Raw genomic sequence first — 18,169 nt, 5'->3', positions numbered from 1 at the left:
TTTGTCAGCGGGAGCGTGGCTCCATTTCCTCTTTCCTGGTTCCATTACCGGAACAACTTGATGCTCTCCTGCTGCAACTACATCTGCCGGAACCGGCGGGCCACTAGGTTTCTCAACCCAAACGTTCGCTCCCGGAACCATTTTGTCTGATGAGCCAAAACCTTTGTCCACATGTGTCGTTACCACTGTGGGCGGCTCTCCCTTTTTCACCATGGATAATTTTACAGGGACGATAATCAGTTGCGCCACTCGATCCCCTTTATGGATTCACAACATTTTCTCTCCAAGATTGATTAAAATCACTTTTATTTCTCCCTGATAATCTGCATCCACAATCCCTCCCAGTACCTGGATCTAGGGGCAATCAATCCCATGTGATCTGATTGAATTTGCACTCCAATTCCTATGTCAATAACACTGATCCCTCTTGGTTCAAGTCTGATCTCTTCCATCGCATGCAGGTTCACCCCTGCAGACTCAGGTGTTGCTCGATAAGGAGCCAGAGCTCCAGGTAACATTTCCCTATACATCAAAGTTTCAAATGCCCTATTTGGTTTCATTTGTAAAGCTGGTGTTAACATTTGCATTAATGGAGTTTCACCATTTGCAATTGGTCTGTTTTTCAACACTTGCACCCCATCCAGAATGTGCTCATGCCACCCTTTCAGGTTACCATCACCAGTTTTTTGCAACTGTTCTTTCAACAAACCATGAATCCTCGCAATCAGTCCCAAAGCCTCGGGGAGATAAGGCACATGGAAAATCCATTTGACGCCCTTCTCCTGACAATAATCCTGAATCAGTTTTCCTTCAAATTGTGACCCATTGTCACTTTGCATTTGTAAAAGTACACCATAGTACACTGCCACTTGATCTAACAATTGAATGGTATTTAAATGCATAGCGTTTTTTGCATGGTTATACCATCAAGTATCCTGAATACGTGTCTACAATCGTACATGCATATTGACATCCTCTACTAATTGGCATTGGACCGATGTAATCGATTTGCCAGATTTGTCCAGGTAATTTACCTAGTTTCTTTGTGCCTTGAATCACATGTGGAATCGGTCGCTGTTTCTGATGCTGACACACTGGACATTGCAAAATCACTGTTTTTACTACGTCTAAAGGAATACTAATTCCTCGATCTTGTGCCCACCTGATAGTAGCCTTTTCTCCAAGATGCCCATTTTTCTTGTGTGCCCACTTGTAAATCCCTTCCAGATCATCTTCCTCAGACCTCGTGTCCATAGCTGAAATGTTGGCATGTTCATCTGCAACAGAATTGAACCAACGTTCCAATGAGTGTCGCGCAATGTGCATACACATGATACACGGTCACCTCACTAGGCATCAACATTTCTGCGATATCCTGCCACAGTTCTTTTCCCAATAACTCTTTTGCATGAGTTTTCCGCCCATTCTTTTGCCATGTCGGTAGCCAAACAGCTAGTCCATTAGCCACGGACCACGACATTGACCAGGCACTTATTTCTTCAATGCCTGATAAACCGCATACAATTCTGCAAACTGACTACCCTTTCCCTTCCCTGATGTTGTCAGAATAGTCTTCATTTAGGGATTGTACGACACTGCCTTCCAGTACCGCTCAGTCCCCACATATTTAGCTGAACCACACATGTTCAGTTTGTTCACTCGTCAACTCCCCATAACGGATTCTCAATTTTACATGAGACTCACAGGCTTCTGTCTCATCGGGTAGTTCCAAATCAACCAACGGAACACCAGCTACTTGCTTGTGTAACTTCGCAATTTCACCCTTCCCTGTTTTGGCATGATCTTGAATGTACCATTTCCATTTAATAATGCTAGCCTCTTGAGCATGTCCTATTCGCTGTGTTTTAGGAGAGCTCAGTACCCATGGCATGATCAGAATTTCTGGTCAGATCAATACATCATGACCCACTGTCATTTGCTCTGTATCTACAAGAGCCCAATAGCATGCCAACAACTGCTTTTCAAAGGGAGTGTATCTGTCACCAGCCTCGGGTAACTTACGACTCCAAAATCCCAAAGGAACACATTTCCTGTCCTGTTTTTGCCATAAACTCCAATTGGCGTACAAATACATTAAGCTGAACTTCACCTGCTCTCAATGGCCATAAATCAAGCACTTTTGAATCGTATCTTTCGCCAGTTGAAAGGCTTTCTCTTGCTCCTCATGCCATTCAAAGTCAAATTTCTTTTGTGTCACTTTGTAATGAGGCGCTAGAATCTTCCCCAAAAGACAAGGGAACCCTTAATTGTGAAAGCCAAAGACATTGTTGAAGTAAACCAAGAATGAGTAATTTGATTGAACTGTTACTCCAATCCAGAAGGAGTGTCAAGTTGATCTGGAGCTGTTTTGTACATTGAGAGACTGAGACTAAGACTAAGTATAAAGTGGCAAGCTGACGTCTTGGGGAAGGGAAACCCGAGACTCACTTGGCTTCTCCTTGTTAGCCTCTTGGGTTTATGTGAAGGATTCACCCTCACTTGGCTTCTCCTGGTCAGCCTCTTGGCCTTGCTACAGTGTATTCATGCATAATGTTCACTTTGCATTGGTTTTATTTCTTCCCGACCTTTCTGTCAGGTTCTTTCGCAATCTTTCACATATTCTCTCTTATCTCGTGTGTTGCTTTCAAATGGGCAATTTCACATCCATCTGTCATCAGGTCGTAGCTCTTCCCATAAAGTGTTCATTCAGTTCGGTATTCAATATTTGTGATCGTTCACTTTTGATGCTTCACTTTTCTCCCAACCCTTGGCTTCGGGTTTGTTTCATTGTGCGCATACTATTCTGATCATTCGGCATTGGGCTTGCTTCCACACAGCCCCGGTTTTGAGCAACATTTCCCTTCACTCACTGGTCCCTGGCATTCCCTCTGTGCAGCTCCGCTTGACCGTTTCTGCTCTGCCTGCTGGCTTTCCATCAACCGCAAGCCCCGCTCGTACTTTGGATGCTCCCCTGTTCCCTCCAGCAGCTCTGCTTCTCTTCCGTGGACGCTAGTGGCTACTTTGGTTCCTTTTCTTTGCCCACAGCTCCGGCTGCATATGTCTGTCCACAGAGGCTCGCACACCTGTGGATTTCTTACAGCCCGCCTGGTCCTGGGCACCACAGTTCCTTGGGGCCGTCTGCCGGCGTCCCGGCTCTCCTGCAGGAACCTCCACGGCTGCCTCCATGCAAACAGGATCCCCTGCTGGTTTCTTTGCTGCTGGTCTCCTCCCTTCTTGTACACCTGCAACCACTTGACAGGTTGCAGGTGTGAGTTCCCAATTGAATTTGCCTGACTGACATTAGAGGAGAGCTTGGGACATGCCTCTTCCTCGTCTCAGTACTAGAGTGGTGAAATTACTTACTAGTGTTCACTACTCGTAGTCACCTCTTCCTTGTCGCAGTACTGTAATAGGTTGAATGAGGAAAAATGAGGGGAGATGTTTTACAATAGCTCATAAAGGCTGGAGGAGGGTTAGGTTGGTTCTCATAAGGGAAAGCGGGATACCATGTGTCGCCTGTGGATACCCTCTTCCCAATGACCCTCCAAACATGTCATCCTCCCTGGCTTCTCTCCCCCCCCCCCCGGGGTCAGGATCCAAGAGCGATGGCCTTTCCCTGGCCACCTTAGAAGAGGACCCGTAGGGAGTAGGAGTGAGGATAACCTCAGGTTTCTCAAATGTATTAGCCAATCAAGAAGAACTGGAAGCCGACCCAGGACCTGGGTTAGACTCTAAGAATACCTGGTCCATGAACCAGCCCGCTGAGAACCAGAACTGTAAATCTTTAAGAAAAATACAAAAAAACTGGGAACACAACCTGAGAGCACAACCAAAGATGTCCTGATACAGAGGACACGTGAAGGACCTGAAGGTCTCCAGGATCACTGAGCGGGGAGGGGGGATTTGAAGACATCAAGATGAATCAAGGGCACACCACAAGGATTTTGGAGAGAAGGTGCCCACAGGGAGAGGCACAGGTGAAAGTAGAGAGAGTGTGGAATGCACAGACTGTGAGTAACCTACATCATGACATGTTGCACCTTAAGCCTAGCGATGGAATTATGATGGTTTGGGATTTTGTGGAATATTGATTTTGGCCAATACTTTGTGTTATAACATACAGAAGCTGCAAGGACTGATTAAGAATAGTTTTTTTAAAACTTCAGTTGGCCACTGTTTTAGACTCTTCAGTTCTTGAATAGGTTGTCTCCAGTGAGACAAGGACTTCTGAAGTTAGGGAAATTAACACAGAAAGAAGTGTAGATGGGGGGTTAAAGGACATCACTACCATTCCAGTGTTCAATAATAAAGATTAAGATAATACATATCCTTTGGCTTCAAGTATCTGTCTGCTTGGCCTACCACAATAGCTATGGCAGAGTAGTACGGCTTCACTCAAGGGAGGATAGACGGCTGCTGGGTAGGTACAGTTAATCCCAATAGAAAACAAAAAAGAGGACACTATACAGATATACTAAAAATATATACTCTTTATTATCGGGTTAAAATTAATCACACAAAGTGCAAACCTTAGTTGTATACACTAGAACAGTTTATATAAAAACAGTAAAGGGCCGAGGAAGACCCTTCCCACCCCATAGCTACATGTATGACCTATACCAGGTGGTAAACTCAGTACTTTACAATGCTAAGGGATGGGTAAAAAAGAAATCCCTGGCCTGGCCTGGCCTGGCCTGGCGACGATGCTCACGTTGATCTACGTTAGGGAAGTGATGACGTGTTTGCTTCCGATGTCTGGAAAAAAGGAAACATGTCAGTTTCCCCGGATCATCATGCCGTTCTGCTTCTGATCGGACGCTCCTCCATTCTAGTACCCTATCTCCAGCCTTCCTGGCTGCTACGCGTTACTTGCCCTTCTGTTTACTCCTTCATTGTCCTTCCCCTTATCTTCCTAGTGTCTCTTAACTGGCCTGTGTATCTCTTTGAATCTAATTCCATTCAAGAACCTGGACTCTACACCAATGCCACTCCCTATCTCACCCACCTATCTGTGCAGCAAAAGGATTTACGCCGGAAGAGTGTACACAGTATAATAACACACTCCCATGAGAACCGCTTTGATGTTGATCCCTATAACTGAATAAAAAACGACTCTAAGGGTGCAGAAGAAGGACTCTGGCAGAAAGGTTGCATGTTTGGGCTAAAGACTTTTTTTCAATGTTAAAGCAAGAAAAAACTATCTCTCTCTATTTCTATGAAGGGTTTCCCTACCTCAACTAAAGATCTAAGGTAACTGTCAGGTTGTCTTTTAAAGTAAAAGTGTCCACCGTCCTGTGTCAAGCAAACCTCACTTCTATCCCTATACTATACACTATACACTACACTATCACACTACCAGCTCCACCTCCTCTGAGGTATCCTTCCTTTCCTCTCCTTCCCCCAGAAGCTCACTGTCTCTAGAGCCCTGGTTCTCTCGCAGCTGGACTACTATAACAGCCTCTATCTAAATCTGCCTGCTTCTACTCTCCGCCCTTTGCAACTCATCCAGAACAGGACTGCGAGACTTGTCCTTGGCCTCAAGCCCAGGGACCGTATCTCCCCAGGACTGAAATCACTACACTGGCTCCCAGTGACTGCGAGGATCAAGTTCAAAACCCTCTGCATTGTCCACAAGGCCTTCTGGGGCCTTGGGCCAAAATACCTTCAACTCTCTCTTCCTAAATATCTTCCTTCTCTAGCTCTTCGCTCATCCGCCTCCAACTCCCTCAGGGTCAGCCGCTTCTCCAAACGACGAGTTGGGGGCAGATCTCTCTCCGCTGCAGGGGCCTCCTTCTGGAACAGCCTTCCTGCCTCCCTGAAACTTGAGGAGAACCATCTCCGGTTCTGGAAGCACCTCAAAACCTTCCTCTTTGCCTCTGCTTTCTCTCCCCCTCTCCCCTGCTAAACTTCTGAAACTGCACTGAATCTGCAACTGGGCCACTCACCGTTCCCGGTCCTTGGCCCAGCCACTCTCCCCTGCACTGCCTCCCTGGCTACCCCCTGCACTGCGGGACTGTGTCTGTATCCCTACAGCCCCCCTTTCCAGCACTTGTCTGCACTTATCTCGCACTTGCCACTAGCTGGCCCTTGTTATTTATCCTGTATGTTATTAACCATGTACTGCACTCTCCCCTCTCCACTTCCCCCTTGCACTTTCTCTTCCCCTCTACCCTTGCACTTGCGTGATCTGAATGACACCTGGCCTAGTAGGATCGTTGTCTATCTCCCCTTGTTCCCCCCCGCCTCGTTGCGCCTTGAAACACTTGTGTATAGGCGCGTTACAAATGCCATATCATATCATATCATATCATAAAGAATAAAGCAGTACTGTTATTGTCCCAGGGCAATACCTCCCTTCTCCTGGGTTATGGTCAAAGTTCCACAAAATGTTTCCTTGGTGGGCCAGGAGAACGCATCCCTTCTCCTGGCATTCAGTTTCAGATAGCCTGGGGGAAAGACTTCCTTCCCCAAGTCACACAAGTGCCAAACAATATTTTACTTTGTGGGCCAGGAGAACGCCTCCTTTCTCCTGGCGTTTGATCTCAGTCTCAAATTGCCCCACGAGAAGGACTCCCATCCGCAGACTTGTTGGACCTTCCTCCCAGTCCGAGTTACCAGGAGAATGACTCCCTTCTCCTGGAAATCATAAAATAATCTCTTACTACGAGGGGGAATTATTCCCTCCCCCTGGTCTTCTCCTATTAGGTTTCACACTTACAACACCCAACTCTGAGTGCTACAAGGGTCCGTAAGCCTGGCTTCTCTCTTCTTCTTTAGTTTGGCCTTCTTGGTCCACTTCCCTGCCAAGTACTGTCAAAGGGAAGATGACTCTTATCACTCTCTTGATTTGTGTCTCCATCCCTTGTTTTTTTTCTTCTTTGGTTTGGCCGACTTGGTTCACTCCCCTGCCAAGTACTGCCACAAGGAAAATGACTCATATCATTCTCTTGGTTTGGCTCATTGACCCTTGTTTCTCTTCTTCTTTGGTTTGGCTGACTTAGTTCACTTCCCTGCCAAGTACTGCCATGAGGAAGATGACTTGTATCACTCTCTTGGTTTGGGTCCTGAGCCTTTTTTCTCTTCTTCTTTGGTTTGGCCCACTTGGTTCACTTCTGTGCCAAGTACTGCCATGAAGAAGATGACTTGTATCACTCTCTTGGCTTGGGTCTCTGACCCTTGTTTCTCTCCCTTTTTCTTTTTATCCCCTTGGCTGCCTCGCTTGCCAAGTACTGACACAAGCAAGATAGTCCTGCTTGTTATGTTTGTACAGTGTATTTGCCTCCTGTACTTTCCAGCCCCTACCAGTCCCCGTGCCTCTCCCGTTACCTTGCCTATTCCCAGGATGATTGGCTGGTTCCTCCTGGGGTCTCTCTCCTACTCTGTGTGCTGCACGGGCATCTCTGTGTCTCTGTGCCTTCACCTTGTGGATATCCTGCCCTTGGACCGACGGTATGGACGCTGCCTCTTGCGTTCACATCACCGTCTGCCATTCTTCCGTTACCATCTGGACGACCATTGGGCAACGGAGTCCCGTTCTCCTCTTGGCTCCAGGAGCAGACTGCTCTCGGCTCCGTCCTGGCCTTCTATGTGCCCCCTTTGTGCTTCCCGGGCTTCTATGTCTCTCGTACTGGTTGGCTGTGTCTTCTTGATAGGCAGTCCTTCTTTGGTTTTTATGGCATAAAAAGAACCACTTTTTAGTATGAAGGAAGGTAGGAATATGGTTTAGTCAACAGTTATTTCCCATATGTAGAAACTACATGCGTTTTACACAAAAATATCTATTTTATTTTAATAATTTCAGCATAAAAAATCTCTTAAAAATAGAGAAAATCTTCATATTCTTTGTAATCATCACAACATTCTAAAAAATTTGATACATATAAAGACAAAACACTTATACACAATTTTTATAAAAAATAGAAGTTCGAGAAGCAGCAAATGGGTTTCTCACATCAATACATAATTCTGCCTATAGAAAGAATCCTATTAGGCTTTTAGATTAGACCGTTTATAATCTCTAAGTTCTTAAAGACAATCTATTATTATTTCTAGACTGTAAACTCGACATGTTTCAGTCCTCTAGGTGGTTGTGGGACTTTCTTCAGGAGCAATCTTTGGTTGTGTTAAAAGTGGATGCATTGCTGTTATAAAATCTTCTTTTAATGAAGCTTCAAAAACTAGTGGGGAAAATAACTGAATTCCCGAGTGTAGTTGAACCCTCAAGGAAGGAAGAAAAAGCCACTGAAGTTGGACAATTTTCGAAAAAAAGATAAATTCTTCTCCAGATTCCTCTGTATGGTGAGGTTGAGTAGTCCTGGTTTTCTTATTTCAATTCGAGCGGGAGTACTGCTTGTGGTCACGGGTATCACAGAATTTGATCTCTGTTTATTTAGGCTGACAAGTCTTGGCCTCTTGTTTCTGGACGAGCCGATGTAAAGCTCATAATAACGGGTATCGTTGAGGTTAATCTGATTTAGCCAGCGATCTCATCTTAAACTTGCGGTGTTCCGATTCCGCCGTGTTTGTTGAGTCTCCTTTTTCGAACCTCTTCCTAGAGAGGCTGTATGTTTGTAACATACCTCAACGATACCCGTTATTATGAGCTTTACATCGGCTCGTCCAGAAACAAGAGACCAAGACTTCTCAGCCTAAATAAACAGAGATCAAATTCTGTGATACCCGTGACCACGAGCAATACTCCCGCTCGAATTGAAATAAGAAAACCAGGACTACTCACCCTCACTATACAGAGGAATTTGGAGAAGAATTTATCTTTTTTTCGAAAATCGTCCAACTTCAGTGGCTTTTTCTTCCTTCCTTGAGGACTCAACTACACTCGGGAATTCAGTTATTTTCCCTGTTAGTGTTCGAAGCTTCATTAAAAGAAGATTTTATAACAGCAATGCATCCACTTTTAACACAACCAAAGATTACTCCTGAAGAAAGTCCCACAACCACCTAGAGGACTGAAACATGTCGAGTTTACAGTCTAGAAATAATAATAGATTGTCTTTAAGAATTTAGAGATTATAAAAGGTCTAATCTAAAAGCCTAATAGGATTCTTTCTGTATGCAGAATTATGTATTGATGTGAGAAACCCATTTGCTGCTTCTCGAACTTCTATTTTTTATAAAATTGTGTATAAGTCTTTTGTCTTTATATGTATCAAATTTTTTAGAATGTTGTGATGATTACAAAGAATATGAAGATTTTCTCTATTTATAAGAGATTTTTGATGCTGAAATTATTAAAATAAAATATATATTTTTGGGTACAACGGATGTAGTTTCTACATATGGGAAATAACTGTTGACTAAACCATTTTCCTACCTTCCTTCATACTAAAATGTGTCTTTCCCAAAACAAAGGTAGGTATCCATTCCGGTTAAAGAGTGGATTTTGGGTTCTCCCCTTAAGTTTTGTAAAAAGAACCACGCCTCTGTGGAAGTCTATACCGCTGCAGTTCCTTCTTGGTATTGCTCTTCATTGTTCCTGTGTTCCACCTCGTCCCAGTACTAGGACTACCTATGTTCCTGATGTTCTTCTTCATCTCAGTACTTTCCAGAACCTTCAGGTGGTTTACTTTGCAACAGTACATAGGTCAACTGTCTACAAAGAGGTTAGGGCATGGGGGGGTCTGATGTTTTCATAAGGGCTATACCGTAGATGGCCGTCCTTATCACTGGGGGGGGCCTCCCTACCCATGAGATCCTACTGCATTATACCACCGCCAGGGGAATTGTCGGGTAGCAGCCTCACCTCCCTGGCCTCATGGAAAAAGGCTTCCCCTCAGGGAGAAGTGACGACGTAGTGAATATTCACACTACTTATATGTGTGCCTTGTAATTAGGCTGTGCACACATTTCATCCAGTTTGTGTAAACTACAAGGGTACATCCAAGATTGCTGTCTTTTTAATCAGAATATCAACATCTTGGCAGAAAGGAACAGGCACTGTGATCAGGAGAGTTAAAAAGCGGTGCACAAAGAAAAAGGAGTTGGGGAAATCAAAGTGCATGTGGCCTCCTCAACAGGTATATTTGCAGAAAGCAGTGGAAGGAAATGTGTTTAGCAGTGGGTGTGGTGATAGCTGCATGTGGTGTCTGGAATGTGATGACCTACATATGGTTCTAGTGGTAGAGTATTGTGGTTTTGGTGTTGGTTGTGAAAGGTTTTAAATCTGGTAATAGCAGCTGGAGTTGATGGAATTAGCTGTCATTGCTGTGCTGTTAGATGGAGTTCTATTCGGTGTTGTTGGTGAATTGAGGTACATTGATGTAAGTTGCGTGGATGATGTATTTGGTGTCAGTGATGGGTTGAATTTCATGTGACGTCAGCTGTCTGGTGCGGTATATTTGGTATTTGCGGTTTACAGGCCGTGGAGACAGAAGGCTGAGGCCCAAAAGGTCACATAGATAAGGGCGACATGCTGTGCATCTGGCTTCCGTCTCTGCGACCTGCAGACTGCGAACAAAGGCAGCCAGAGCCGACAGCGTCTTAGTGGTGGATAGGGGAGGAGTAGGGAAGTGGGGTGTGGAGGGGCAGAGAAGGGGGGACAACCCAAAGGGACAGAGGGAGGGCAGGGAACAAAAGACTGACATTGAGGGTGCAGCTTTCTCAAAAGGAATTTGCAAGGTCAGTCTTTTGTTCATGGCATTGAGACATACATTTATATTTAGTGGCAGTAGTGGGGTGAGGTACATCTGGTGGAAGCATTAGGAGGAGCTGCAATTTTTAGCATTGCTTAGATGAGCTACAATTGATGTTATCTGAGGGTGAGCTACATTTGGTATGGAAGGTGGAAGGAGCTGCATCTGATACTGAAGGTGAGATGAGCTACTTTGATCTTAATGATGGGATGAGCTACATTTAATGACATTGGTGTGACGATTTTAGCTCTTAAGAGCACTGCAAGGAACAGTTTGATGACAGTGACGGAGGTTTGGACCCTGGGTATCATTTTTATGTTGAACAGAACCAGTGTTGATGAGCAGTCAGCAGGTGTGTTACATGTGGTGTACTGAGACATGATTACTATTTCTTTTTACAGGCTGTGTACAGCAGAGCCCCCACACGCCTCCTCTCACGCCTCTGGGGTCTTCTGAACACAGTTAACCTCCCAGGCTGGCTACGCCGACCGCTGCTCGCACTGTACGTCTGGGCTTTTTCTGTGAACATGCAGGAGGCTGCCGTGGAAGACCTAGAGCAGTACCGCAACCTAGGAGAGCTCTTTCGACGCCAACTTAAGCCATCTGTGAGGCCTATTGACTCACACAATGTGGTACGTGGCCAACGTTTCCTACAGCAGGGCTCTGTGGGAGGGCTGGGTGACACAATATCATTAATCTGATGTCAGTCTGAAGGAACATCCTTATCTGGCCACCTTTAGAGGGAGCATAATCCCCACCATAGGTTGGATTACTGGCTCTGCCCTGAACAGTTTGCTTGTGTCATGAGTAGCCAACTCTATTTCTATCCTTCAAGGTCAGCCCTGCAGATGGACGGATACTGCACTTTGGGAGAGTGCGACACTGCCAGGTGGAGCAAGTAAAGGGTCTCACCTACCCCATGGAGACCTTCCTTGGGCCCCAGGACTGGAGAACAAGGTGCTACAATGGAAGTAAAAGTAAGTGATGGTCAGAGTAATGCCTTAAGATTTGATGTCTTTATATATTGTTTTTATACAAATATAAAATTGTGTGTGATACCGATAACGTGTGATACCAGCCGGAAATCAAATGTAACTCAAGAACTTCCCAAGTGACCGTACCTGCAAAGCGATGATACTCTGGTGCTGGGAACTCGGATGAACATTTATGAGGGACCATTGGGATGCTCTATGTGGGGTGGCCGCTTGTGTGCAAAGATGATGTACATGGGCCCCAATGGGCAGGGGCAGTTCCAGCAGCCCAGCAGGTCTCTGCTTTCAGTGGTAGAGATGCCCGGCACTTCCAGGAACAGCGTGAAGCTCTGCAGGGCTACCAGCAACCACGTGATACTTGACTAGGGAAGCGCAGGAGTGTGTTAAAAGGCCATAACTGGAGGATACGTGCAGAAGAGGGAAGATAGTAAGAGGCAAGAGAGAAGCAGGCTATTACTAAACAAGAATTTGGAGATAGTTGTGTAATGTACTTAGTGTAACTGGGCCACATATAACGCTACTTCTGTCATTTGTGCGTCCTCTTGGCAGAATGGATGAATGAAAGTGTGGGGCTGGAGGTATGAATGAATGAGAAGGTGAAGGTGTACACATGCGTACACATCTAAGGAAAGATTAACGAGTGTGAGGCTATATGGACATTTTGCTGAATGTGGGGGTATGGATGCAAGCGAGAAGATGGACAGATAAATGAATGAATGTGCAAATGGATGAATTATCAAGGGTGGAATGAATAGATAAAAGTGTGTGAGAATTATTGACAGAGCATGGGATGGATAAATGAGTCTGAAGATGGATGGATATGTGGATAGATGAGTGTGGGGATCAGTAAATTAGAATTTGAGAGTAAAGAAATTCATGATAATGTTTTTGTCTTTATCTTTTTTTTAATTGTACAATATATTGAAGTAAAATGTTTGAATTATACCTGATGTTTATGGTTATTATATTCTACCCAAAAGTGTGGCATTGTTTACACATATTTATATGGGTGGCCATATAAACCTGCTTAGAGCTCCTCCACCTAAGATTTCAGTCCTTGGGCTGGACAGGTTACTTCCTCTGCCCTCCTTTCTTCCCTTTGTGGTTTATCAACTCTGCTTCACCTGTTTGTACTTCTCAGTCCAAAGTGTCAGTTTCCTCAATTAATCTTTCTATATACAATCAGTCTCTTTCTTCTCGGTTCCTCTTTCTTTGTAACCATCTCTGATCTCTGTACTCTTCTTTCCACTCCCAACTTTCTGTCACCTTCTTAACCATGTTGAGCAGCGTCCCTCCACCAGTCTTCAATTTCAAGGTCTCTACATTATTTCCAAACTTCTTCACCACTTTAGGTATTAGTCTCAATATTTTCCGGATCTTGCCTCTTCCTCTATCCTTCTTCCCCCATGGACACTACAGTTCATATTGCTTTTCCCCCTTCCACCTCCTTCACCCCTTTTGGTCCCTTCTTTGTTCCTCTGAGCCCCACCTTTGATGGAACAAATTAAAGCGTGATTGTAAGGTCCTCCCAAACTGTCACCAATAACAGAAAGAACAGGATACAAGTAAATCACTTGACATTCCTAGAGGTTAATTATTAAGACATCACTTTGCGAGCCATAACTAACAATGGAAGTCAATAGTTACCTGTGGTGGATGACCTACTCTACCTGCTAGAATCTTAATCTGGTCATAGGGTGCTGTGAGGAACCTGAGGGCGTCCTCACTTCTTTTCCCCATGTATCCTCCTCCCTTGTGGCCAGGGAAAGGCCATCGGTCATGGATCCTGACCCTGGGGGTGGATATGCGAGGGAGGATCACTTGGGTGGAGGAGACTCGGGGAGTGGGGATGAGACGCCCTTAAGTGAGACATGGTATCCCCCATTCCCTTTTCATAATGAGTCTTCTGTTCCTCAAGCCTTTATAGGCTACAGTCAATAATTTCCATGTTTTTTCACTAAAACATTCCCAAAGAAACACCAGTTTCATACTGGGACAAGGAAGAGACCAACTAGAGAAACACATCCTCACTTTATTAACACACACACATACAGACATCAGTTGTGTCCTGGGACAAGGAGGAAGTCAGCAAGAATAATGCAGGACTCCCGTTTCAAGAGTGAGCGGTGTAGTCCTTTTTGGACCAATCATGGTGGTGGAAACTTTAAAAGCAGGAAGTGCTGTACAAATGGAGGCAGCTGTGGAAGCAGAGCTACAGACCGCTGGGCTGAAGCAGATCTCTCCGGGAAAGCGGCATGGCAAACAGAGCGCTCGAGACCCTTTGGAGGATGCAGAGTGTATGCAGCGGGAAGGGAAAATGAAGGACGCTGGAGGCCAGTGGCAGACCGCGAGAGGAGAACCGGCCTGACTAGGCGAAGCGGTCGCAGGATGCCCAGGCTGCAAGAGAAACATAGCCGGGTGAGCAAAGCCACGGAGATCCGCTGGGAGACTGAATGAGGGGCCGCATGAGAGAGAGAGAGAGCTCTTGGCGGCACGAGGCCTCACTAGAACGGCGTAAGCTCCAACCAGGGTGAAGGAGAGACTCTGTCATGGTCCACAGGCATCAAGGGAAGCTGGATACCTGCAGAGGATGAGAAGCCAGATACACAGGTTACTGGCAAAGTGTGAGTGCCAGGGCAAGTCCTGTGAAAGCCCTGAGGGGGAAGAAGAGAACTACGGGCAAGGGTCTGGAACACATACAAAGTCGGAGAAGCACTGCGAGAGCCATACAAAAGGGCCAGGGACCCATATCAAATCAGGGTAGTCCTAAGAAGCACGCACCCGAGGTCCTGGGACCCATACAAAGTCGGCAAAGCCCTGCGAGAGCCATGTAAAAGGATCAGGGACCCATATCAACTCGGGGAAATCCAAAGAAGCATGCAACCGAAGGTCTGGCACCCATAAAAAAGTCAGGTTAGCCCCACGAGAGCCATATTCAAGGGTCGGGCCCCATATCAAGTTGGCGAAGCCCCGAGAAGCACACAAACGGGTCTGGAACCCACACATTGCTATGTGAACTTTGATTAAGAAGTCAGAAGGGTCAGAGACCCATTGTTAAAAGAGAAAGACCATTAAGAACACTGATCTCCATCAACAAGTCTGGCAGGATAGTGAACCAGATATGTTGCTATGTTGCTACATCGCTGGGCATGGGCAAGGAAGAGATTCCGCCTGATATTTGAGAATGGTGTTTTTATGAATCAGAAAGTTTGAGAAAGGCATGGGGAAGGAAGACATTCCCCCATCAATCCTCTTTGTGCCAATTTTGAGAAGCCTGAGAAGGTTACAGGGAGGGAGCCATCCCCCTAACAGTGTGAACTGGAAATAGAACTGAAGAGACTTTCGTTTCTAGATATTTGGTAGATTATCCATGTTGGAGAACTTACTGAGAACTTTTGATTTAAAGCTAGGAGAAGAACTCTTTTTGTTTCCTCATCGGGAAGTGAACATTAAGCTATCATCCGGCGGGTGGGGGACTGAACAATTAAATATGTTTATGCAAAAGTCACCCGAACAAATAGAAAACTGGATAAGTAAATTCTCTGATCTACACGGTTCTCGTAAAATGGGCCTGATGGTGGGCAAGGCTTCAAACGAATTAAAATATGACCGTGCGATCAGAGACAGGAAGCGCATGCTCAGAGGAGAAATGAGGTATATAAGAAATGGCCCCGACCCCAAAAAGGCTATAGCTCTCAAAATAAGAAAGCTGAAGACTACATACCAAGCATGGCTAAAAATACATAAAAACACTAGGAAAGTGGAGAGGTGGCAACATACAGTTAGAACATTATGTGGCAAGAACACTCGCAAAATCTGGTCCATACTAGGGAAAGTGAAAGGGAAAACTTTATCCAGCATGGTTAATCCTATAGGATGTGATGAATAGATCTCCTTTTTGGAAATGAGAAATACGGGGAGCAGCTGTGGGATTTATATTCCCACGGCTAGCAAACCCCCTATTCCTCCATTCTCTGTCTCTGTGGAGGATCTACAAAACAGAATTAAATCATTAAATACCTCACGAGCCCCAGGGCCTAATGGCCTCTCTAATATGGTGCTGAGAAACAATCCCCCTTTCTGGGCAAACCTTTTGAAAATATTGTTTGACAAGGTATTGTATGAAGGTAATATACCGTCATCTTGGCAGGCAGCCATCATCATACCCGTTTTCAAAAAAGGTAGTAGGTCTGATCCTACGAACTACCGGCTCTTATCTATGCTGGATTGTTCTGGGAAACTGTTCGCAGCACTCATTTTGAAAGAATTGTTAACATGGGTAGAGAATGCTGGGATATTAGACCAATTCCAAAGCGGCTTTAGAGCAGGCTATTCTACTTCAAACAATATATTTATTATGAATACTCTGAGAAACAAGGCTTTGGCCCTCATTACGACCCTGGCGGATTTTTTCCGCCATCGACGGACTTTCCGGCCATGGCGCAAAGTCCCTTTACGCCATGGCGGATGGCGGACTTACCGCCCCATTCCGAGGTCGGCGGGGCGGTAAGTCCCCATTGACCCATTTACCCTTCCCCATTCCCATTTCGGCCCCATAGGGCTCAATGGGAGTGGGGAAGGAGTTAATTACGCCACCGTAAAATACGGTGGCGTAAGTAACACCAAGGTCCCAGAGCGCCATGGATTTTTCCGCCCGCAAAAAGCGGGCGGAAAAATGACCATGGCGCTCCAGGAACTCGTAGTTGGCGGTAAGGGGTCCGCGCAGCTAACGCTGGCGCAGACCCCTTAGCGCCAGGGTCGTAATGAGGCCCTTTGTCCCGTTCAAATCCCCCACTATACGCGCTATATGTAGATTTTAAGGCGGCCTTTGACTAGGTCAACCGCTCCCTCTTATGGAACAAACTGAGGAAACTGGGCTGCCCTGAATCTCTATTGTATTACTTGGAGCTATTACATTCTAACAATACTGTTCAAGTTAGGTTAGACAATCTGGGTTCGGTGACCAAACCCATCCCCCAGAGTCGAGGGGTAAAGCAAGGATGTGTGACAGCCCCTACATTATACAATCTGTTTATTTCAGATATACCCAAATGTCTCTTAGGGATTAATAACTGTCCCCCTAAGATAGGTTCTTGCCACTGCCCACTCCTAGCTTATGCGGACGACTTGGTGATCATGGATCACACTTTTAGCGGTATCCTGAGATCAGCCAATCAGCTGTGGCGCTATGCAGAAAGCAATGAACTAGTCATTAACAATAGTAAAATAAAAGCTGTTGTTATATACTGCTGGTAGAGTGGCTAGACCGAGAATGATGATGGGTCTGATCGAAATTGAATACACGCATATGTATAGATATCTGGGGGTAGAATTTGACAGTAAAGGAAACTATTTCACTTGCATTCAGGAGCGCAGAACAAAAGCTGCTCAACTCACAGCCTTAGTCTATAAATTCACACGAGAACAGTGTGGATTCTCAATTTGGGCAGCACGTCAGCTATATATTCAATGTTTGGCCCCCATGGTGACGTATGGTTTAGACCCTCTGACAAATATGAATTTAGGGTGGCTACAACTGATAGAGGGTAAGTTTTGGAGAAAAATCCTCGGCCTTCCACAGTGTATCCCCATGGCAATCATTAGACTTGAGCTAGGAATCTTCTCCCTTAAAGCCATGGTTTTAAGGAAGAGAATGGAATTCCATATCAGACTCAATAATAAACCAACAAATAATCTACTTTTGACGATTAAGGAAGATTGCGTGGCTGGTAGACAGGCTAAACTAGAAAACCAGATTCGGTCTCTGACTGAAGAAATCAGCTGGTCACCAGAATGGGGTAGGGAAAATGGTGTTCTGATCACCAGTATGCGCAATCGCCTCAATCTGTGGGATTGGCAGAATAATTGTAATCATGTTAGCAGTCTGAAAAGCTATAGCTTCATCCCATTTGTACTATACACTTATGGAAAGGCACAACCCTATCTAATCCTATGCCCATCAGAACATCTGAGGCGGTTTTTTCTATTAATGCGCCTCAATAATTTACCGATCCTAACTACTCAGGGCCCCGAGCTGGGTCTGAGTTTAGCAGAAAGATATTGTAGGATTTGTGATCTCCCCACCGAGCCAGAGACGGCTCGTCATGTGCTGACGAGATGCTGCAAGATGAGAACGGAGTACATAAAGCAGTGAGTTTGTTCATAATATAGATTATATGGATCAGGCAGATTTCTGGAAGCAGTGTGTTAACACCTATAACTCTAAATTGCATCTAGCACTCTACCAGGTTTGGCGAGAGGCAGCTGCTCTCATGAATTCAAACCCACACTGCGGATTGGCTCGATGGCTGGGTTGCCCCTGCCTGAGCCCCGACACCCGAGAGCGAAGGGACCGTGTTAGGAGCGTAGGCTGGGCACTGTAGCTGGGATCGAAGCGCCCCGGGCCGTCTAGGTGCCTCTGAGGGGTGGTCCGGTGATGCGTGGTGAGGAGCGGTGGTGGTGGCCGACCCATAACTGCATGGGCGGGGGACGTGGAGCGGTGCCCTTGATCACTGCAAGGAGGTCCTG

The 18,169-nt window shown here is 45.6% G+C and overlaps 1 protein-coding gene across 6 annotated transcripts in view; it reads left to right on the top strand.

Annotated features, from left to right (window-relative positions):
- Positions 1-18,169, top strand: part of LOC138580787 (phosphatidylserine decarboxylase proenzyme, mitochondrial-like) — a 242,600-nt gene that overhangs the window by 77,371 nt on the left and 147,060 nt on the right. For all 6 annotated transcript variants that reach the window (XM_069651616.1, XM_069651618.1, XM_069651614.1 and 3 more), the window contains 2 exons: positions 11,051-11,281; positions 11,485-11,626. In XM_069651616.1, the coding sequence (XP_069507717.1) occupies positions 11,051-11,281; positions 11,485-11,626 (373 nt within the window). The remainder of the gene's footprint in view (positions 1-11,050; positions 11,282-11,484; positions 11,627-18,169) is intronic.

The sequence above is a fragment of the Ambystoma mexicanum genome, chromosome 3p (assembly GCF_040938575.1).
Source record: "Ambystoma mexicanum isolate Mex_15411 chromosome 3p, UKY_AmexF1_1, whole genome shotgun sequence".
Classification (NCBI taxonomy): domain Eukaryota; kingdom Metazoa; phylum Chordata; class Amphibia; order Caudata; family Ambystomatidae; genus Ambystoma; species Ambystoma mexicanum.
This window is presented reverse-complemented; position numbering and strand designations above follow the sequence as displayed.